Raw genomic sequence first — 23,076 nt, forward strand, 5'->3', positions numbered from 1 at the left:
GCATCAGCTACACCAATAGGTTAGGACGAATTGCTGGGTATACTCCTGCTGGATGTTCCACTGGGCAGTTGGTAGTAAATACGTAATGCAGATTTCTCTGCTGGTTTTCTTCTGAGTTTCCTTTCTGAAAATTGTGCTAGCAGAGGGAAAGAAGTTCTGTTTCAAAAATGTGAATTAATTAGTTAACAAATTAATTTCTTTATTAATTTTTGTAACAATGAGTGGAAGATGAACGTTGTATAAGATAACTTTCCATCATCAGTGCATCCAAGCATGGTGAAGAGAAAGTCCATTTATTCAGGTAGTTCCTGCTATGTAGGCCCCCCCCCCCAAGCTAATTTTAATCCCTAATGCAGAGGAAACAAAGCTGTTTTTTAACTAGACGTGCATGTATGTTTTGCTAGTGAGCATGAGTGAGTGTTGTATTTCCTGAAACATCTCGATTGGGCCTTAGGAAGGCTGTATAGGAGGGCATGACTTGTATAGATGCAAAAAGCTTAGGCTTAATTATAACCAAATAATTTCATGAGAGAATGTTGAAAATAAAACGTCTGATTAATATTTAACTGTCATTAAAACCTCTAAAGACTTCCCCTGATTGGTGCGTTTTTCCTATTTGTTTGCAAGTTCTTAAGAACTTGAGAAGTTGTCAAGATAACTAATCAAGATGGTGCCACTGACAATATATTTTATAATCACCTGTTTAAATATGTAACTTTAAAAAATGTGACTTTTCTCTAAAATGGCTTTTTTGTTGTTTTTCTTTTTTCTCTTTAAGATAAAGCACCATTGTCAAAGAGTCTCTTACTAGTCCCAAGTGCCATCTCGATTCTATTGACTCTGCTCTTCCAACATTATCAGAAGTTCTTTGCATATAACCTACAAGCTATAAAAGAGGATTTTCAGGTAAGACTCAGTTAATTTTGGGTGGAAAGAGACTGTAAAATACGTTATTCTATGTGATTTATTTTCCAGTCTGTTTCTCTCCTTTTTCCCCTTTGTTCACTTTGTAAGACCAGGTTGTTCTTACCTTTTTTAATGTCACCTCAGCACATGACTTTTTGGAAAAAAGTGAGAAAAACTGATCTGAAACAATAAACATAGTTTTTCACTTCTTTCTTTTGCCTAGGAAATTATTTGGTTTGTATAATTTTTCCTTCCAGCCACTAGCATTTGGAAGCTGGCTGTAAATGAAGTGTGATTTAGCCTGAGTAATGCTAGAACTATTTTGATGTGAATGTCAAGGCTGTATTGTGCTTAGTTCTTGAGGCTGAAGAGGACTATTGTGGATGGGTACACTGATTATATATGATGTATTTTAACACTCTGTAACTTCTGCTGTAGTTAGATACAAGAAGCTAAAACGTGCCTGTTGAATAGAAAGCTTCTGCTTATAATTTGAAGAATCCAAGCAATGAGGAATTTTGTCATGCTCCTCAGCAATTTGCTGAATTGTTTAATTATGTTACTAAATACTCTTGCTCATTCCCAGTTGAAACTAGGATACTTTAAAGTATTGCGTCTTGTAAGGTTTTGTTCTCAGCATAATTAGGTATCCACTGGTATCAGTTTTTATTGTTGAAATAATGCATTTAGAAGTAATGAGATAAAAATTGTGATGATTTGAGCATTTTTTTTTATTTTTGGAAATGGCAAACTACTGCTCCACAGAGAATGGTCAGCAAATGCCTTTGTAATTATCTTACCCCACATGCTGTAGTTAGATCAAAAAGAAATATGTAGTCAGCTTAGTGTCTTTTGAGATTGCCAACTGTAGACTATATAAGACTTAAAAGATTATTAGACCTAGCTAGTGATACTCTGTGCTGTTGCAATGTTTGTGATCTTTCTTGTCAAGAAGAATTTTATTGTAATGGTGTGGGCTTCAACTCTGCAAGAGCACTGCTTATGTTTTCCAAGTCTCTTGCAAATGCTATGCAGCAAAAATACATAAATGAGTGTCTGTTTTGTGAAAGTGTTAGAACCAAGTGTTTGGGGAGAGGATGGAGAAAGTCTGAGAAACTTCCAGGTTTAAATATAAATTTTATGGGTTTGGAGTTTGTTTGCTTATTTGTTTGCTTTGCACTTTGTCTTTAGAGGAGTCCTCCCCAATTGTTTGATATGTTGAAAAGCAGTAGTAGCTGCGTTTTGTTCAAAGAAACATTAGCTGAGGTCTTGAGAAATGTAAGGCTCACGCAGCATGTTGGCATTTGGACTTTGATGAAAGGGAGAGTGCCTATCAGGCTGTGGCTTAGGAAATGGAGCAGGGAGACTCAAAGCTTAGCTGGAAACTAGCAAGGGAGATGAACATCAGCAAGGAAGGCTTTTTTAGTTACATCACCAGCGAAAAAAAGGCTTGAGGAGAGTGTGGGCCCAGTCCTCATTGTGGCAGAGGACCTAGTAATATGGGGATATGCCAAAGGCTGGAGGTATTCAAGCAGATACATTTATTAGTTTGTACTAGTATGTTTTGCCTCCAAGGTCCCTAAACTGCCTTGCAGAGTTTGTGAGAGTGAAGCAGTATCCACCATTTAGAAAAATAGAGTTAGAGATCACTTAATCCAGATGAATCACCTCTGAGAATGCCAGTGGAGCTGGAAATGTAACTGTAAGACCTTTCTCTAGCATCTTTGAAAGATCATGGCAATAGCTGGAGGTACCCAATGACTGGAGGAAGGCAAATGCCACACCCATCTTCATGAAGGGCAGAAAGGAGGATCCAGGTAACATCAGGTCATGCGGTCTTACCTTGGTCCCTAGGAAGGTCTTGGAGCAAATCTTTCTAGAAGCCATTTCTCAGTGCATCCTGTAGGTCATGACTGGCTCCACAGCTGGTGTTAGCAACACATTTTGTATTTTGTGCCCATAGGACCCTCTCTGAGGATGAAGGATTACTTGGAAGAGATGGGATCCACCTGACCAAGTGGGAGAAAAGCATCTTTGCTAACAGGCAGGTCAGCCTGGTGAGGAAAACTTTATAATAGGAGCAGTGTGGGAGAGAGAGGTCAACTCACAGTTAAGTGAAGAGGTAGCAGACTGGGTTAGCCCGCAAAGGAGACAGGGTGATGTGAACAGTAAAGATCTTGTAATCAACAAAACAGAACTGGAAAGGACCTACTTCAAGTGTGTACACTTAAATAAGGAAGTACCTACAGGACAGCATTTTATGGAAGACTCCCATATGTTTTCTGGGAAATCAGTGTGAGTGGGTGCCTCTCTGAAGTGTCTGTATGCTGATGCATGCTACATAGGCAACAAATAAGAGGAATTAAAGGTTGTATGTGGTTGCAGAGCTGTGATTGGGTCATGGAGGTGTGGTGGGTTAGCTTATGTGATAGGACTGCTGCAACAAGCACATACAAGCTAAGGGGGACAGGCAAGGAGGAGAATTGCGCTTTATGTGAAAGAAGTGGAGTACACAGAGCTTTATCTTCAGACATGAGGAATTTGAGAGTTTATGGGTCAGGATTAGCAGGGCAGACCAGCACAGCCATTTTAGGTGGTGGTGTTTGCTACAGGCCACCTGATCATGAAGAAGGAGATAAAGCCTTCTTCAGACACCTGGAAAAACTCTCATGATTTCAGGCCCTGCACCTCATGGAGGACTTTAACCATCCTGCAAGCTGCTGATCAGTCCTGCAGCAGGGTACAATCATCCTGAAGCATGATCAGTCCATTAGGTTTCTGTAGTGTATTGACAGAAACTTCCTAACACAAATTATTGAGATGCTGCTGATGGTGGCCAAGGGCCACCAGTATAGTCAGGGACTGGAGCAATTGGTGTGTCAGGAGAGGCTGAGAGAGCTGGGATTGTTTCGCTTGGGCAAGAGAAGGCGTAGGGTGGATCTTGCTGATCTGTGTAAATACCTGATGGGAGGGAGCAAAGAGGGAGCCAGGCCCAGTGAAAGGACAAGAGGGAATGGACGTGAAATGAAATACAAGAAATTCCATTTAAAGAAAAAGCTTTTTTTTTTACTGTAAGACTGATGAAACAGAGGAACAGTTTCCCCAGAGAAGTTGTGTAGTTGCCATCCTGGGAGACAGTCAGAACTAGATTGGGTGTGGTCATTTAACAATCCTGTCTTACTTAACTTTGTTTTGAGTGAGGGTGTCAAACTAGGTGATCTCCAAAGGTCACTTCTTACCTCAATCATTCTATGAAAGCATGCATGACCAGCTGGTTGCTTTCTTCCATGAGGCAGGTGGTGCTGTGGACAAGAAAGGAGTCAGTGATTTTGCATACCTTGACTTTAGCAAGTTCTTTAACCCAGTCTCCCGTTGTGTCCTTGAAGCCAAATTGGTGAGGTATGTACTAAACAACTGGATAAGAGGATAGGTGGAAAATTAGTTGGACTCTCAGTGGAATTATGATCAGTGCAAAGTCTAATTGGCAGGTTTTGATTGGGGGAGGGCCCCTCAGAGATGAATACTGGGACCAGTACTGTTTAATGTCTTCATTAGTGACCTGGATGATAGGATGGAGTGTGCTTCAAGCAAGTTTGTGAGTCAAAATTGGTGGAAATGGTCAATATGTTAGAAGACAGGGCTGCTATTCAGTCCAAGAAACGGACTGACAGGAACTTCATGAACTGAAAAGCCCTCCATCTGTGATGGAATAACCCCAACCTACAACAACACACACTTGGGGAGACAAGTGCTTGGAAAGTAGCTCTGCAGAGAAGCACCATGGATTTTAGCCTGTAGCAGGATTCAACAGTGTGTTCTTGCAACATGGAAGGACAACCATCTCCTGGACTATGTTAGTGAGATTGTGGCCAGTCAATTTGAGGCGAGTGACCCTACTTCTCTAGGTAACGCGGTGCTCTACGTGTAGTCACAGAAGTTCTCCGTTCTGGGAGAACGGAGTACAGAAGTACAGAAAAGATACAGATGCACTGGAGTTGGTCCACCAAGAGAGCCTGAGGGTTGGAGCATGGAACACGCAAGAAAAAGCTGTGAGAACTGGGTCTGCCCGGCCTCAAGAAGAGGGAGCAAAGAGGAGACGCATTGTTGCTGTCTACAAGCGTCTCATCAGAAGTTATGGAGAATCTGGACCCAGACTCTCCTTGGGGGTGCACTGAGGTAGTGCAAAAAGTAGTGGACGCAAGGTGGGACATGGGAAATTCTGCCTGGATGTAAGGATTTGATTTAGTTTTTTAAACCATGACATAGACAAACACTGGCATACATTTCTCAGATAGGCTATGGAACTTCCATCCTTGGAAGTGCTTGAGAGTCAGTTTGGCATGGCCCCAGGCAAAGTTATCTGATTTAGATCTGCTTAGAGCAGTATGCTGGACTAGTTGGTATCTGGATGTCACTTTGAAAATTACTCATTTTTCAGAATTCTCCAGCTTAGTAGGGTTGTGATTTTCATTTATATTTGTGAACATAAACTAGGGACATAAAAATGTTTTTGACTTGACTTTGTTTGAATTGTAGATTTATTTCATCAGTCTCTTCCTTGAAAATATTTTATTTTAAAACAGATTTCTTGAAGTTTCCATAACATTGTACTCACTTTGTTTCCCTCCTTAAATGCACTGCATTCTGTAGAGCATTTCCTTGAAGGAAGAGACACTTAACATGATGATCTTTAACATTTCAGGTTTGGAGACTTATATGTGGGAGAACAGTATGTCTTGATTTGAAAGACACATTTTGCAGCAGTCTGCTCATTTACAACTTTAGAATATTTGAAAGAAGATATGGCAGCAGAAAATTTTCAGTAAGTTCCACTTACATTTGTTTTTAACAAACTATTTTCTACACAGCTTAGAACCTTGTAGTCTTGGATTAATATTGCAGTTTTATTACTAACATCTTGTATATAAATATATATTAAATAATTTAAAAGATAATTTGGTTTGCATAAATCTAAATTTACATTGATAGTATCTTGCATTTAGGTGATTATTCTAATTAAAGTTTGAAGCTGTATCAGTTGAAAATTACAAGACTTTAATTTTGGTGACAAATTTAACTTTTAATTCTTCAGTGTCTAACCATGTAGATCTAAAATTATGTTGTGATTTTATTTGTCTTAGTTGAATTAGTATAGTGGTTTTCTTTTTTTTCTTTATTTTATGTAGAGATGTATCAAACCCTTAGATTTAAACTATTGAATTAATTTAAACTAAACTTTTTCTTTCCAGTCATTTTTACTGGGTGCTTGGATGCTTTCAGCTTTGTTTGATCTTCTCCTTGTAGAAGCCGCTCAGTATATATTTGGCATCACCATCAACAGCTTGCCTTCTGGTTTGTAAGTAACTCCTAATGGATTGGTTATTTTAGAAAATAGTTTCAAAGCATTATTTTGTGCAGTTTTATTTTTTAAAAAAACTTTCTTCATGTAGCCCTTCACATGAAATTTAATTTTCTCTTGAACTACAGTGTAAAGATTCTTGACACAGCTATTATTCTTCTGATCATTAGTTTCCTAGTTGTGATCTGCAGTTAATTAATTATAATGAATTATTACCTTCCATTCTGTTAGCCCCATTTCAAGTGTCAGCATGACTGAAACACAGTTTTCAATGCACAAATTATTGCTGTATTCGGTTTTGTTCAATTCAATAACTCTGTAATCAAGTTGATGCTTTTTTTTCTTAAATCACAAAGACAGCACAACTGTAATGCATATCTTTATGCTGACTTTGAGATGCTCATGCAGTTGTATGTATTTCATACTGTTATTTCATATGGTCGTGTTTCAAAAATTGAATGCAAAAGCATGTTAATCCATTTAGTGCTTGAATCTGAAATTCTTCAGGATTCATAAATCCTTATTATTAGTTAGCTAGTGATTCAGTTTCACATAACCTATTTTTGAGATTTCCACACTTAACAAGAGATAGATATATTACAGTTGAGCCACAGGGCTTGCAGAGCCTTTTGTTGTTAAGCTTCTGACAGGTGAGATGAACCTCATATAGACTCAGGTTTCCATGTGTCATATGCTCTGAAGTAACAATGAAAGCTCTTGGAGATTTTTAACATTAGATTTTTAACATTAAACACCATATTAGTCGTTCTTTTATTTTTGCCTTTTGTAGCGCATCTCTTGAAAGTAGCTAAAGTCTGATTTAATAAGGGAGAAAAAGCATATGTTTGACATTATAAAGATATATTTTTTGTAGTGGGTGAATATTCAAAACTCTTTACAACTACCTGAAAGGACATTGTGGAGAGGTTGGTGCTGGTCTTTTCTCACATGTAATGAGTGGTAGAACAAGAGGGAATGGCCTCAAGCTGCCACTGGGTAGGTTTAGTCTGGACATTAGGAAAAAATTTTCGCAGAAAGAGTGGTCAGGCATTAGAATGTGCTGCCCAGGGAGGTAGTTGAGTCACCAACCCTGGATATGTTTAAAGGTCGTTTGGATGTGGTGCTTGGGAATATGGTTTAGGGATGAACCTTGTAGAGCAGGCTTATTGGTTGGACTTGGTGATCCCAAAGGTCTTTTCCAACTTGGATGTTTCTGTGTGATTCTGTGTGAAAAGGAGTTGAATACTTCAGTAGTACTGCAGTTACGCATCATGTTTGCTACTTTTAAGTTTGTGGCTGGGATATAGGCTGCTGGTGTGTTTGGAAAAATTCGGTTTTTCATCTGTGTAAAAAAATACTTTGTGCAAGAGTAGGTTGTAATAAATGTATATATCATACTCACAGGATTAGTAAATAGTTTGACTATTATACCTGTTGATATTTTTATCTATGACTGCAGATTGTTGTCAGTTACAAACAAATCTTATCAAAGAAGTTTTTAGTTGAATGAAATATAAATGTTTTCTCTTTAAGGTGTGCTAACATCAGTCTTGAGAGAATGAAGCTAATTTTAGAAGTGTGGGCATTTCAGGAGTGTTTGGTTGTGCAAATATAGAGAATTACCATATACATTGCATGACAATTCTTCAATGTTGTCTGCTTTATTATAGTCACCTTTTCATGTCTGAAAATATTCATGAGTTTTGAGATGACAAAAGCATTGGAAAATATAACTCTAATACTAGGGTTTTAGTTCATTTCAGATTTACAAAAGCTGTCGAGCAAATATAAAGAAGTGCAATTATTCTGCTTCTGTCATACAGTGCAACAAATGTATTTGTTACTTCCAGCTATTGAACATTCTTCAGTGTAGTTCAGAAAAAAAGTCACTTGTTTACATTATAAAAGTCCCCTGACATTTTTTATCTCCTTTTATATCATTTCACTGTTCATATTACTGAGTGATCTTACACTTCCAGTTCGAAAACTTTTCCTGCGCACACTTCTAAGGTAGTTGCGGTAGAGGATTACACTGATGACTCTTGCCTGAAATTGCTTAGAAACAATATAGTACAGTATCACATCCAAGCATGTACTGAGATTCATGAGAAAGGTGGTAAAGGCTGCCCAGGGATTGTAAATTGTATTTTCATCTTGCAGCATCAAGAAGGCGAAGCAAATGTGGAAGGGTACAAAGCAGATAAGTACTTGAGCAATCAGAGTAGCTATAATTCTTATGGATCTCTCCTTGGCCTTAGGCTTCAGTTTGGAAGTTTTGCCGTGGATAAAATTGTAAATAATAACTAGATAACACCCCATCATGATAAACAAGGGAGTCAAAAAGAAAAAAATCAGACGAGAAAAGTTCAATGTATTTACTTCCTTTAAATGGATGATATCAAGCATTTTCATGCAGGTGGTAAAATTCGAGGCTGTGTCTGGATCAGATTGTAAAAATAGCAATGGGGACGTTGTTGCGAGGGTCATTATCCAGATTCCAATGCAAGCCAGCACAGCCTTTTTGGTATTTTTCAGTTCTTTGACATGTCTGGGCTGGACAATAGCCATAAATCTGTCTACACTTATAAAAGTGAGTAACCACAATGCAATGGCTGGATAAAATACAGTGAAAGCACTGATAATGCGACAGAATGTATCTCCAAATGGCCACATTTCTTTTCCATGGTAGATTATTCGAAAAGGCAGGGAAAATATAAAAATGATATCAAGTAATGCTACATTCATCATATATACGGTTATGGTAGTTCTCTTCTTGGTAGTGCAGCTGAATACCCATAGTGCAGTGGCATTCACCAGTAATCCCACCGTGAATACAAAACTGTAGAAGACCAGTGATGCAATTCTGTATTCTTCAGGGTGGTGATTTCCAGACATAATATTTTAATTGAATTTAGGAATAGTTGTTGCACTCCATAAATACCCTAAAAATAGATAAAATATGAAAAATTATTCTCAGTCAAAAAAAAACTTCTGTAAAAATAAAAACCAAACAAGAAAATTGTCGTAGGATGGGGTTTAGTGACAAAATTATATTGTTAAGCTGTGAAAATGTGTTAGCTTTGTTGCTTTTTCTGACTACAAATACATTATTGTGCTCTGAAGGAAGTACATGTACTGTCAGACTTGTGATAGAGCTAGTTTTAGTTAAATACCTTGAATTATTTCAGAAATTTCTTATATAAGGAATCAAAAAGTCAAGATTGACCAGCTCTTTGAGTGTGCTTCAGTAGTTGGTAATTAGATTGTAACAGCTGTAATTGAGGTAAGAGAGATATTTTCTTAATAAAGAAAAAAATTAATAATTTCTTCAAGTTATCCGTGTTGAAAAATTAATGACTAAAACTAGTTATGAAAAGAAGTAAGTGAGCCTGACATGTAGTGACATTTGGATATGCAAAGTGAAGCACTGACTTTGTATTTTATCTGTGTAGGAACTACTTAGCTCCCAAAAGAATAGGTGCATGCTGTTGCTTGTAAAAGACACTGAAAAGCTATCTTGATAGATGCATAGCTTCTAATACAATATTTAATCCCAAGGTATCAGAACCAAATACCTGACATATGAATGAGATTAATAGATTGATAACTTTCTCTTTATAAAAAATTGTAAAACAGGAAGTAGTGCGTTCTCCAGCCAGGCCCTATGTGCACACTATTTGTTGGAGGGAAAATTTGGTGGCTGGTAGCCAGCTGCTCCAGAGCACAGTTCTGTTACTTCTCTCAGCTTCTTGATCATAGGAGTTGGACATCTGAAATGTCATTATGCAGACGTAGATGATGAGAGCTGAAATATAGGGGAGACATTTGAGGATGGCAGGGTTTACATGATGTTTGCAAGGGTGCATTGGTTAACTTGTACCTGCTTGCTTTCTTGGGTATTGCTGTGATCACAGTTTCATGACTTTGCATGAGAAGGTTCCTTCTGTTTGGCTTTTTACCCAGCCCTGTGGCAGCTTTGTGAAGAGGAGGAAAGAGTGAGTTCGTGTCTGATCTTCCCACTTGCGCCAGCCAGCCAAATAACTTCTGCATTATCAGTTAGGCACCAAAGCTGTCCTCAAGAGTAGAAGAGTACATAGTTCCTGTGTGTTTTATTTCCAAAAGTGGAGAATACATTAAAAAAAAAAGGCTTATTGTTACTGCTCCTCTGATTTATGCTTTTACTGTGATGTTACCAGATACTTGTTTGTTGTGGAGTGGGAATACACACGGGATCGAATCAGTGTTTATTAATCTGGTGTCCTGGTTTGACAGTGGCAAATACAGGCTTCTTTTGAAAAGAGTATCCATGGAGTAACTAACTTAAGTACAACCCATTAAATATGTCATGTTAGTTTTTGCTTCAAAATAGCAAGTTTGGACTTTTGATTTTCTTATAATTCTCCGATTTACAGGTATAAAAAAAAAATCATGCATTCAAATATCTAGCCCTAAACTTTGGCCTCAAAGATAAATTTTCTGATCAGATGAGGCCATTAGAATGTGTAAATTTATGTTTTGCATGGAAAAAGCTATGCATATAATACTGACAAAAAAGAGGTTCGGAGGGCATCTGTATGAATGCCTTTAAAATACATTGTGTGAAGAACACTAAAATGAACAGAATTAGTGATAGCAGACCATATTAATGGCATATGCTTAAAAAAAATTGTAGCACATGTGTATAGCACAGTTAAGATACTCTGACATACTGTCCCACTTCCATTATTGTTGCATGAAATTGTCCAAATATTGCTTAATATTCCCTGGCTGCCTTCACACATTTTCATTGTTATTTTTTCTCTTCTGTTCTATTTTTAAATCTCTTGTTAGCGGTTGTGTGTGGCATAATGCATTACTACCTATCTCAAGATCCTCACTGATTTAGCAAGTGAATTGAGTAGTAATGTATAGGTCAGGTAGTAGAATTCAGTTTTTGTAGATTAAAGGTAACAAACAGCATGAATTTTGGTTTTGGTTTTGCTCTTCTTTGCACTTGCAGTGTCTGTAATTTTTCTGGTCAGATTTGAGTTCCAAAATAACCAGAAGATTGATGTTGATTGGAAGAGAGGAAGCTGAGTTTGGCATGAGCTTCTATCAGGACAGCCAGTGGTTCCATAGCTTGTTTGCTGGTTATTTCAAGTTTGTGATAATTTCAGATATATCAAAGAATGGACATGCTGTAACAAAAAAGGTGTGTCTCTGTGTAATTTAGTTGTTGAAGACACTCTTCTCAGACTTTGTGGATTTAAATGCATATCAGTGTTATAACTGGATATTTTTTTCCTGAATTTAATTTTCAAGAATATAAAATATAACATTTATGTAGGTAAAAAACAATGAGTTTTTTTAAAAAGTGTTTAGTTACCCATCTGCATTTGTACATGAGTGTGGATGTTCTGCATTTTCATCAGTACTTGTCTGCACAGAGTTCAGGTTGATAACCTAGGTCAGCCCAAGTAGATCATTGTGTGCCTTTGAGTGTATGGTTTAGCCCTAGTTGCCATTTTTCATAATAGGAACACTTGCTAGCATTGCTTAAAGCAGTTCTGAAGAGCCTCTAGAGTCAGTTGGTGTTGGATGTCTATGTTAATTCTGAATCATTACTGTAATGTTGGTTAGTATGTTTTATCAATGTTTTAAGTTTTTAATGATAGCTGAGGTCCTGAATGTCTGATAGGAATTGTGAAACACATCTAGGTGCTGCATATGAAAACAAAGACTCTCAGAACAAAACCATAATTACACCTTTTCTTCCAGTTTCTTACTATGAGTTAGGCAACAGTGATTGCATTTAAAGGATTTTGTATCTCTGTTCCAAACCACCACTTTTTCTTTGGCTGTCCCTTACATTTGCTCGCATTCCCTGAGGAGAACATGGCTTTCAGTGAAGCTCAGGGACCAAGAAAGAAAATAATTTTTTTTGGAAAACAACTTCTTTCCTTTAGTAGTAACATACTTACAAGTTCTTTTAGTTATTGCATATTTTAAAATTTATTGTTAAAATGTTAAACAACAGTATTTATGATCATTTGCTGTTACAAATACAGTAAATGTTATTTATGGAATGCTGCCTGTACCTTGAAAGTGCATTAAAGAAATTAAATACCTTTTAATTAGTTTTAGAATTCCCATGTTCAGCTTCTGAAGAAAGAAGCGACATAGGTAAACATCCAGGTTACTTTGTTAGCATGGATTGTTACTCACCTTCTATGCACTGCAAAGTTTCTTCAGAGATGCTCCTTTAGTAGCCCCAAATCTGTAGATGATTTAGACTTCCGCTTCTCTGTTCAGCTTTACTTAAACTAGAATAGCTCCTCTTCACAGGCAGGAAACAATGATGTAATCTATCTGCTTAGCTCTTCTATTGGTCATATTTAAAAGTTAATATTTAACATAAGTGTAGTACCTGTGAACTGATATTTCTAGGACCTTTTAATAGACAAGCTTTTACATTATTTCTGGTGTGGTCAAACTAGGCTGTTGTCCTATGAGTCTTTCAAACATGCATTTAAAAATGTTTATGGTATAAAAAAACCCCATTTTTATTAATGTTTGCATACAAAGGTTTCTGCAAGAACATGCATCTTGGGTCTGCAGAAGTTTCTAATATAAGCACAAAGTAACTGTATTTTCTGTAATGCATAGTGTTTTTTTCTTTTTTTGTGGAAATCCCCATTTAACTTCTATTACCTTGGCGAGTAGTCAGTCTGAAAGTGATAGCAACTTGCTACATTTGAAATGAGAAGTTTGATTCACTTGAATACACAACTTGTTTGTACTGTACCTACCATATTTTACTAAAACAACAGCAATGTTTCCTTATTTATTTGCTGTCTAAACCAATAACATGCCTACTTAATAGATTTGAAGAAAAATGCTGTATGAGGAGAGGTTTTAGCCTTTGTTAAAATGGAGTAAAATCTCTGAACTGTGTCACTGCAACAGACATCTTTCTTGGGATGAGAATATGCACAAAACATAGTAGGTAAAGAAGACTATCTTCCTACGTTTCACCTTTGTCGACTTGAAAAAAGATCCAACCTTTGAAATAGCCATTCAGAGAAGGATATCATTCCCATTTCTCTGCAGAGTGCTCACTAAGCTCTGGGTCTCTGACTGGCAATCTTTGGGACACTGAAGCACAATACAGAGAATTTGGTACCTCTTCTAGCCTTCTTTCCCCTACCCCTCCAACTGAAGGAGAAATGTGTGTTGAGGAAGGGACTGTAATGTTTCATTCTCTTCCTGGCATGCTATCAAGAATTTGCCAGGATTTGCCCATGGTGCCAGAAGCATCAAGGCCTGCAGTTCAGATGTGGCTAGAACCAGGTTTGATTTGTGGGGACATCTTTCTTCACTGTCTGTAAAAGTAGTGTATGTAGGTGTTCCTCAGTGCAAAAGATAACTTCTGTGAAGTACACCCTCTCTGCTGAAGTCATGTAATTTGTCTCAGTTGAACGGGTTTGTTCTAGTGTGTAGGTATTTGCTTAGGTCAGTGTGATGGGTGAAGCAGTCACAGAGAGGAACCTGGGTATGGTTTTTAGTGTGTAGATTAATTATTTGGTCTTGTTTAGGTGAACTAATACCAAACTTAATTTTTGTATCATTCCACAGATCTCTTAAATGTAATTAGCTGCAAATGATACCCAGATCATCCTACAGAAATAAAAATCTATTACAAAGAGCTTAGTATTTTAGGATTAAGGGTTATCTTAAAAGGGCTAACCAGTATTGAAAACTCTCCAGTGGCTTTACCATTAGCAAAACAACTCTGAAGCGTGCTTCAGCAGGGTGAGTCACTCCTGCTGTATAAAGCTTAGTGAAAGCTCATTGAAATTCAGCAACATTCTAAGAAGAAAAATTAGCTCTATCCCAGCAGAAACCAGGACAGTCATACATATTTTAAAAGGTTTAAAAATTATTGTGTGGCTCTTGGAAGAGAATAACTAGGCTTTTGAACTCTCCTAGGCAGGAATACTTTATTTTGGTAAAAATAACGTTTGGGAATTGTGCTGTGAATGTACTGAAACAAGCAAGTGGGTAGACAGGTCCCCCCTTAGCTAAAGGAGTACAAAAGCGGTTCTGGGTTTGGATGGAAACCAGGCAGATGTTGAGGCAGGGATCGGAAAAGTTATGTGCTGTGCACTGCCTCTTGGCTTGCTGTCTTCTTGAGGGGTGGAAAGGGTGAGGTTTTATAGCTGTGACTCATTTTGTCTGAAGAGGCTGCCTGATTTCTTGACCCTACAGGAGGTGATGCCTTGTGAGGGCAGCTGAAATAGTTTACAGAGGTGGATAACAGCAGCCCAGTTGAGTTTACTGGCAGGTTAGCTATCCAGCTGGCTTGCCATAGCATATACATGTCAGTCTGTGTTCTGCTTTCATTCAGACTATCCACGGTCTGCCTGGTGGAGAAGAGGCAGTCAAACCACTCTGCTGCTGACAGGCTGGAAGGCCTTCCTCCTGAGCATGGAGGGGCAGCTCTGTCTGGCACCAGTGTTTGCACTGCCAGCAAGTGTTTGCTTGTTCTTGTCCAGGTGCTCAGGCTGGCTGCAGCTGCAGGGTGATAAACATTTGGATGTGAACACCCAAGTGAAAAGCTGCCCTGTGGTTTGTGAGAGGCAGTGAGCTGCTCTGCTGTGCTGCATTCCCCTGGTGCTTTGGTTTCTGTTGTAGGAAGCACCTTACCATTTTTGTTCTCCTGTACTGTTTATCAGCTAGAGATGAATGTCTTGCATTGGTTTCCCTCAGATGGGTGAGTACTTTAAGCACTCCAGCACTTACTGAAATAAATGTGCCGTTCCTTCCAGGTCTTATTTTGCTGTTCTGAAGTTCAGGGGCTAAAGATAATTTTAGTTGTGTTGCGTTGAAGTTTTTGGGTGGTTAAAAGCTTAGCCAGTGTGCTTCATATCTGAGAATAAGGTAGTGTGCACATGTGGTTTATTACATGTGGTCTGTTACTCACTAACTGGCATTAAGCCTTAGAAGAAATGAGTTTGATTACCTGCAACAATGTAAAAGTGCAGCACTGAAGATACTGTCTTCATGTTGTTGCGTTTGCATGAGTAAGGCACTACTTGGTCTTTCAGTGGTTTAGTCATGGTGCACAAACTGTTTTGCCTATCTACTTACTGTGTAATGCAAGCTTTGTCCTGCGAAGTTCTGCACGCAGAAGGGCAGAAGGACCACTCTTTGCTTCAGTTTGGTAGGGAGCAGGCTTGAGCTTGTGTTCTGAACTTTTCCATCTTTCGGACCTATTGAAAAGAAAGAACTGAAGCTTCTAGCGCAGTCCAGTGCACCACTGGTGTGGGAAGCAACTTCCCATGTGTCAGTTTATTAACTTACCAACTTGTGGGTGAATCTACATGTAGTTTTGGGTTACTGTTATCAACCTTGAGGAAATCATGCTTCATTTTTTATTCTAGTATGTGTTGTATTATAGTGAAGGTTTAAGAACAGACTACTGGTTAAAGGTTGTCATGGCACTGACTGCATAAACCTACTGTAACTGTTTCCAGTTTTGCCATATGTGTGTTGCTCAGACGTGGTGTCATGACATAGCTGTCCCTCCTCTCTGCAAGTGAGTATAAATGGTGCGTGTGAGGGAATGGGAAATGGAGCAGCTTAATGGGACTGCAGCCTAGTTAGCTCTACCTGACATGTCCTAATTACTGTCACATTTTGCTTTCTCTTCTGTGTTTTGCTAGGATTGGTATGGTTTGAGGAAGGAGTTCCTGATTTTTTCATTTTAAAAACCATCAGTAATGAAATTGACACCCTATCTTTCTCCTGCAGTTGTTTGTTGCTTTTTTTCCCACTCCTTCTCTTGTGCAGCCAGGACAAACCCTGTGTCACTAAATACCCTAAAAATATACAGTGCATCTGACCTGCAGTTCATCTGTTCAGCAATATCAGCCTTTGAAAGAAGCAGTACTTAAAAAAATGTCAGTTCTGATTTTTGCTTCCCACAGGAAACACTGTTGTGAAGCATCTTTTTTTTTTCTCCAAAAGTACAGATTTTTCATGACAAATGCTTCATAGTTGTTTAAAACCTGCATGAATACTCTTATTAAAAAAAGTATTTTCATTTTAAAATCTCTATGCATTGTCAGGAGCTGTGCAATGAGTCGACTGTTCCAATTTGGAGGTTTCTAGGAGAGCTTTTTCAAATACCTTTTTCTTTACTAATAACATGCTGTGTGATATTTTTATTGTTAAACTGCTTTTAAAAGTCTCAGGTGTGTAGGAGTACTGTTCTGAAACTTGATATGCCTCCTGGGGTGGAGGATAGAGTTAGTGTTTCAAGAGAAATGTCTTTGTTGGGAGCTGCATATGCTTGGATGCTTTTGATGAAGTCTAGTGCAGAAGCTGGGAAAATAATTTTGACTCCTCTAAAGTTCAGGATCTTGGACAGCTTCTGCCCAGTTACTAGCCTGAGTATAGGCAATCAGCAATTACAGAATTAAAAATTGCTACATATGCTTTAGTCTGCCAGCAAAGTGTTTAATTAAAAGTGCCTGAAATGAGAGCAAACTTTCCTTTAAATTCAAGAGCACCTTGCATGCGTTGCATAGTGCCTAGCCCAGGCAGGTAGCTTTGATGAAGTAACAGTCTTCTAATTTTGTTCTACCTGTGCTACCTGTCTCTGGCACAGATTAACAAACACAGTAATGTTGTGAAGCTTGGTGTGCTGTGGTGGAGTTGATCTGACACAAGGGAATATTCAAGATGGTAGAAGGTCTTGCGTAATCCAGGTTGGAACAAAGGAACTCAATTCCTTTCACGTAGCAGTCAATCTGATTCGTTAGGATCTCTGCAGGTCAAGGTTGCTTGGTGTGCTGTCTCAGCACTGTCGTTGGAGGTAAAGGGCAAGTTCAGTGTGAGTATGCTCAGTGTACCTGATCTCTGAGCCAAGGCCAGCTGATCCTGTGAGCTGGCAAAGGAAGTCAGGTGACTTAGAGAAATCACTGTCTCTCTGTAGGGACAGAGCTGGGCTTTGTCAGAGGACTCTATACTTTCTGATTCAACTTAAAAAAAAAAAAAAATTTACACACACACATGCACTTTGAGGGGAAGGAGATGAAAATCCTGAGTTTTATCCTGACAAGAGGCCTAGTAGAACAAGGCAGGGCACAGATTTGAAGTTCAATAATTTAAGCAGCAGCCTTCCTTGTGTAGACATTGTGTTGGTAAAGGTGGCTTTAAGACAGCATGGGCCACTGAACCCAAACTGAGACTTGCGTACCTTCTATGGTCAGACACCTTCATCCTTTGCCTCTAAATCGTACTGCCTGTCAATGCATTTTTATTTTTGTCCTGGAACATCTGGGGCATTGCTTTCATTTGCTTGTAGGTGAGCTCTGTGCTGTGTGGGGATATAGGTCACCAAATGCATAGCACTTAAACAGCAGAAATGAGAGGGAGTACAAAGCTTGTCTTGAATGAGGTGCAGCAGAGGAATAAAGGGCAGTAAAGGTGACAGGATGTTTGGTATATCTAAGTTCCTTCTGTCTAATTTGACAGCGTATGGAGGTAACTATAAGAACTATACCAGCAGCCAATGGCTCACAGTACTCTTTACTGTCAAGATGGTGGACACTAAATTGTCACAGTTATTGGGCGAGTGTTTGACATAGTGTCTTTTAGTAGGGATCCTGGATCTGGCTTTTTACTGCCAGGCAGTTCCTTGCCCAAAGCCTATAGTGTATGGTGAAGATGAATTACCGCATCAATGCTGCCATCTATGGATCATTATCTAGCATAGCGGGAAACAGATACAGTGGGGATCGTTCCTTTATACACCTGCACTACTTAGCCAGTTGTGCAGGAACACTGATGATGAAGAGTGAAAAGACTCCCGCATGGAAGGGAGGTACCACGTGGTATGGAAACTTTGATCACTCCTGTACTTGTTCTGCTGTCGCTCAAAGAGCTACATTTCAGGTCTCCCCCTGTATTTCTTTTTGAACAATAAGATACAATTCTGAGCATGAGTTGTAAGCGAAGATTTCCTTACTGTGTATAGTCTGAATTTACCTTGAAAAAGTGAAGAATTAGAAGACATCTGGTGTGGGAAGGAGAAGAAGGACTGGAGTCAACATTTACTACTCTTCTTCTGACTTTATTATATGACAAAAGGATGGGAAAAAAAGAGGCAACCTTCTAGTTTTGTTTTGTTTTGTTTTATTTGTCTGATATGTCTTTATCAAAATAAGACACAATAACAACAACATTTCTACAACAGCATTTAATTTTTCTGAAGGAGTGAGTGTCTTCAAAAAATTTAATGATTAAATTGTTTCATGAAAATAAAGCTTTCTTTTCTGTGTTGGAATAGGAGGCTTCCTTTTTAGCTTAATAGCTTATCATTGAAGGCTATTTTCGTTCCTTATGGGGATGATCATCTCTAAGAAAATATTCTTTTCTTTCTGTCTTTACTGGCAACTTGTGTTTTTTTCCCCTTCTCTCTTCCTTTTTCGGGAAGTAGGAACGGCTTATTTGTTCAACCATAGTAAAGGAAGACAGGGATGTGGAAGTCCCTTTGGAATTTAAAAGGAAATCCTGGATCTAATTGTAGATGTCTGTACCACAGACTTCTGTACAAATGATAATTTCAGCTGTTGTTTCTGAGTGACAGTTGTGCCCCAGGTTACTTGATCTGAAGGAAAACAATCTTGAAGTAGTCCTTACATTCTAGAAACATCAGTTCTCTCCTGTCTGTAGAAGTTCTGCTCTAAGTATGGGTTGCTACAACACTTTAATCTGGTAATCTTTCATAAGGGATGTGATATCCCCCCTCCAAAACCAAACAAACTGCCTCCATTCCAGTGATGGTCTGTATGTCTCTTCCCTATCTTTATATTTGTAGAGCAGCTTATTGTTTGACTGAGGTGGAGAAAAAAGGAAGAGAAGTGAATGAACAATTGTCAAAGTAGTTGGGAGGTGTTACTAATATGAGGAGATACTGTGTCTGTCATGTCTTTTTGCAACATAGTGTGGTTGTTCTCTTAGGACAAAGAGGAGGGAGTAATGGAATAACTTCACAAAGGAGGTCTTGCACTGACTGATACTTTGAAGAAGCTCCTCTTGATTTACCAGAGTAATGGACAGAAGTGGATTCAGTAAGTTCAGTGGTTTTCTGAGAAGGCACAGTTGTATGATTGAGTCTTTAAAAAGCAAATATGTATGAAACAGAGACAGCATGTATAGTTAGTAAAAACACCTCTCATGGTTGCTTCACTAAAGAATTAGGAAATTGGAACATCTCTTTTTCAGAATTAAAAGGACTTTGCTGACTTTCTGTGTAAATAACAAGATTTTTGTTATGACTTATTTTTAATTTTCTCTTTGCTTTTATGCTTACTGAATACTATCCTTTTGTTTAGTCATCGCTTTGCATCAGACACCTTGGTCTGTAGTGGTGGAAAAAGGATTATATGGTGGTCTTAATGGGGAAGTATTTTTTGCAAAGAAATCATTTGTCTACTACAGCTTTTCTATTTTGTTTCTGTTTTGTCATGAACAAGCTAAACAATTTCCTGCCAGAAGTTTGGGCCCTAGAATACTTGAGAGAGTCCTCTTTGGAAAAAGAAAAGATGAGCTACAGTCATGAATCAAAAAGAGGTGTGAATGGTGTATTGACTAAAAAAAAAAAAAATCCAAACAAAGCCCCAAAATTGTCTAAATTGTTTAATTTTCAAGTAGTGTGAAGTATGCCAAATGGTGCAGATATGATGAACATTAAAATCTCTCTTTAGTAGTCTTTAGCAGTTGAAGACATTATGACATCCACTACAATGTACTAATTACAATGTGGCGAGTATGAGATGTAATTTTTTTTCCTGATGACCAAAAATTCCAAAGTAGTTTCAAAAATGGCTCAGTCAAAAAATAATGAATGAAGAAGAGGAGAGATAGCCAGTTACTAGCCTGCTCTACAGAATTACATTCAAAATTTTGAACAGCGGTTATCCGAGTCATATTTTGGTAGTTAGTTCCAACTTATTGTCTCTATGATGAAAATAGGTCACAATAAATGAGGCAAAAATAGCTTACGTGCTTTGCAACATAGGTCATCATAGCCATCCATTGGCTCTGCTCTGCCTGAGCTTTACACTAAATATAAATTCCAATAAAAGGTGCTTAAATCACCAGGGAGCTGTGCATGAGGACCTTCTTCAGCTCATCACATAATGAGGTGTGCTCTTGGATTGCTTAGGTGGTGTGGATTGGATGATGTGCATGGTAAGGAAGGTGGAGGGAAGTGAAGTTCCTGTGCTGCCACATGAGAATTGATAGCACAGTAGGGGATCAGATGTCAGATGCCAGATGGTGGGAAAGGCTGAAGCTGCTGTTCGCCTGTGGTGCCCACCTCTCCATTCCCAGCACATGCAGTTGTCATGTAGTCAAACATCTATGCAGATGGTTCTGGGAGGCTGATGCTACCCGCTGCTTCTCTCTACACTTCCTTTATACCAGAAATGTGAAATCTGGGAAGCTGTGGGAGCCGTAAGTTCTCTTTGAAAAGACAGTATTTTTCACACAAAGTAAGACTGTCCACAAAAAATTTATTTTGAAATCATAACTCTAAATTCAGGTGTGCAACATACCAGATTGTATTTAAGACAAGAAGTTTGCAGAATAAAAATGTGTGTATTAGATACAGAGTTAAAAGCCAGTCCTCATTTAAAATTGGACTAATCCCAGTATAATGTTCTGCTTTCAAGGTTAAATGTGTCTCAAGGGCCCCTTGAAGTAAATGCCTGTCTTAAGTGAAGTTACCCACTCTTGTTGGTTCAGTAGAGTGGCTCACAAGTGGCAGTTTACCAGAATAAGTGTCAGGATCCTAACAACTGCAACCAGTTTTCTACTCTTTAGATTCGTAGACCCTCACAGAAACATGAGTTTGATTGCTTCCAGGCTATGCCCATCCAGGCTTGGGGGGCACTTTACTCACACTAGGCCATATACTCCCACATCCCTCTGGACTTGTGGGTCCGTGCATAACACTTTGCTCAGTGCTCACCTTGCACATAGGTGTAGTTTGAAAGAGGATGCCGTGGTGGTAAACTGCACTGTCACAGGATTGTAGCCTTTTGTCTTCAACTATTAACAGATACATAATCATGGAGTTCTATTACCCAAACCAGGATCTTTGATGTCTTTGGAGGGGCAGAGACCTTGTGTCTTGAATTTCCATGTCTGTACCAAACATGCAAAAAGTTCAGGCTAGTTGAGGTAGGTGATCCTTTTCTCCATCAAGATTCAGCTTATCCAAACAGCAATAGCTGACAGTAGCATGGTGTATTACACAGACAGGAAGGCTGACACATCGCCCTCTGGCTTAGGTTAGGTATGTTGGTCATTTGGTGGAACTTAATTTACTTATTGGCAAATTGGGATTTTAAGTGCATAAGTCAGGTGTGTCACAAACAGGAAATCTGCTTAGAGCTATTTTAAAAACTGTTTTCCTCTATTCTGGAGCCAGTCAGACATGAGGCCACCTTTCCAGTTTTATGATGATACAGAGAGACTGGGCAGGATGCAGACAAGTTAGTTGTGATGGCACCACTCCATCTGCGAGGCAGCTTTCCTTCAAGACTGTCTCAGCTAACAATGCAGTCACTCCGCACCTCCTTCTTTGATTTCTGTCCCTGTTTTTCAGCCTGGGGATAAGTTTTGGGTTGGTAAAGTATGTCCATTAAACCATGTTAAGAAACAGCCAAGAGGAAGCACTTATTCTCTTGTGGTTCTTAAATGAGCAGACTTCCCCTGTAGTGTGAGAGAAAATACCTTTCTACATTTTAAAACTTTTGTCAGTTTTTAAATGTTTTTATTTATTTGTCTTTTACACTTAAGAAAATAAAAGCAATTCCACAAAGGGATACTTAGGAGTAATCCGTCTGCTTTTCTGAGACTTGTCACCATGGGTTTTATCAGACTTGATGAGGGGTGGTTTTGTTAGTTTGTTTTGCCTTTGCTTAATGATCCTTTTCCATAATGGGATGTTAATTTAGGTCTTTCTTTTCTCACACTAGGGCTCTTTGAGCCTGTGGCACCAGCTCTTTTGATGAAGATAGTGTTTTGGTAGCTGTGTACTCTGACAGAAGCATAAAAGAAGATTGAAGTCCGTGTGACTGAAGCAATGTAACATCCTGTGCTGTCCCTCTTTTTAAAATTCTCAGAATTCATCCCAGATACCACATCACTTGTCAGAAAATCATCCTGGTGTTTTCATCATATTTCTAGTACTGGAACATCTTTGTACCTCCTCAATGACAAATGGACTTTATATTTCTAAAGGTCATTCAGGAGTGGTTTTTTTTACTTTTTTGGTGTAGTAACTATCTGTTGTAATAACAGCAGACTATGAGATGATAAGGAAGCTAGGGCTAAACACCAGACTTGAGTCCCAGTGTCCACAGTGGAATCACTAAGGAATGTTCCCACTCTAGAAATAAAAATCAGAGTTTTATTTACACCTTAGCAAAAATGTTTCTTTGGCTACAGGCCTGAAGCAGTGCTTGCAGTAGCTTCTGTGCAGTCTTACCTCTCTTTCCCTGAATACTAGCTTCCTTTGGCAAGCAACTTCTTTGAGCTACAGTTGAGAGAAGCGAATGTTTGCCATTACAGTGAACGTTCATACAAATATATTCATTCAAAGGAAAATAAGAATGTCATGCTTATAACTGGAGATTTGGGGTGTGTTATCTATATACAGACCTCCTTCCTCTTGTCTACTTCTGAACTCCTTCTGTGTGTTGTAAGTGTGAGATGGGCAAATGAGAGAGATAGGGTATGTGTCAATCCTTCCA

General features: G+C 38.6%; 2 protein-coding genes across 2 annotated transcripts in view; one reads left to right on the forward strand and one right to left on the reverse strand.

The window, feature by feature from the left end:
• The window catches only part of UBAC2 (UBA domain containing 2), a 93,903-nt gene that overhangs the window by 8,363 nt on the left and 62,464 nt on the right, over positions 1-23,076 (forward strand). Inside the window, exons 2-4 of the mRNA XM_054383793.1 lie at positions 779-906; positions 5,609-5,728; positions 6,156-6,262. Of these exons, the coding sequence (XP_054239768.1) occupies positions 779-906; positions 5,609-5,728; positions 6,156-6,262 (355 nt within the window). The remainder of the gene's footprint in view (positions 1-778; positions 907-5,608; positions 5,729-6,155; positions 6,263-23,076) is intronic.
• On the reverse strand, positions 8,198-9,160 carry GPR18 (G protein-coupled receptor 18). Its single transcript, XM_054383783.1, has one exon. The coding sequence runs from the start codon at positions 9,158-9,160 to the stop codon at positions 8,198-8,200; it is 963 nt and encodes a 320-aa protein (XP_054239758.1).

Source organism: Indicator indicator, chromosome 1 (genome assembly GCF_027791375.1).
Source record: "Indicator indicator isolate 239-I01 chromosome 1, UM_Iind_1.1, whole genome shotgun sequence".
In the NCBI taxonomy this organism is placed as follows: Eukaryota; Metazoa; Chordata; class Aves; order Piciformes; family Indicatoridae; genus Indicator; species Indicator indicator.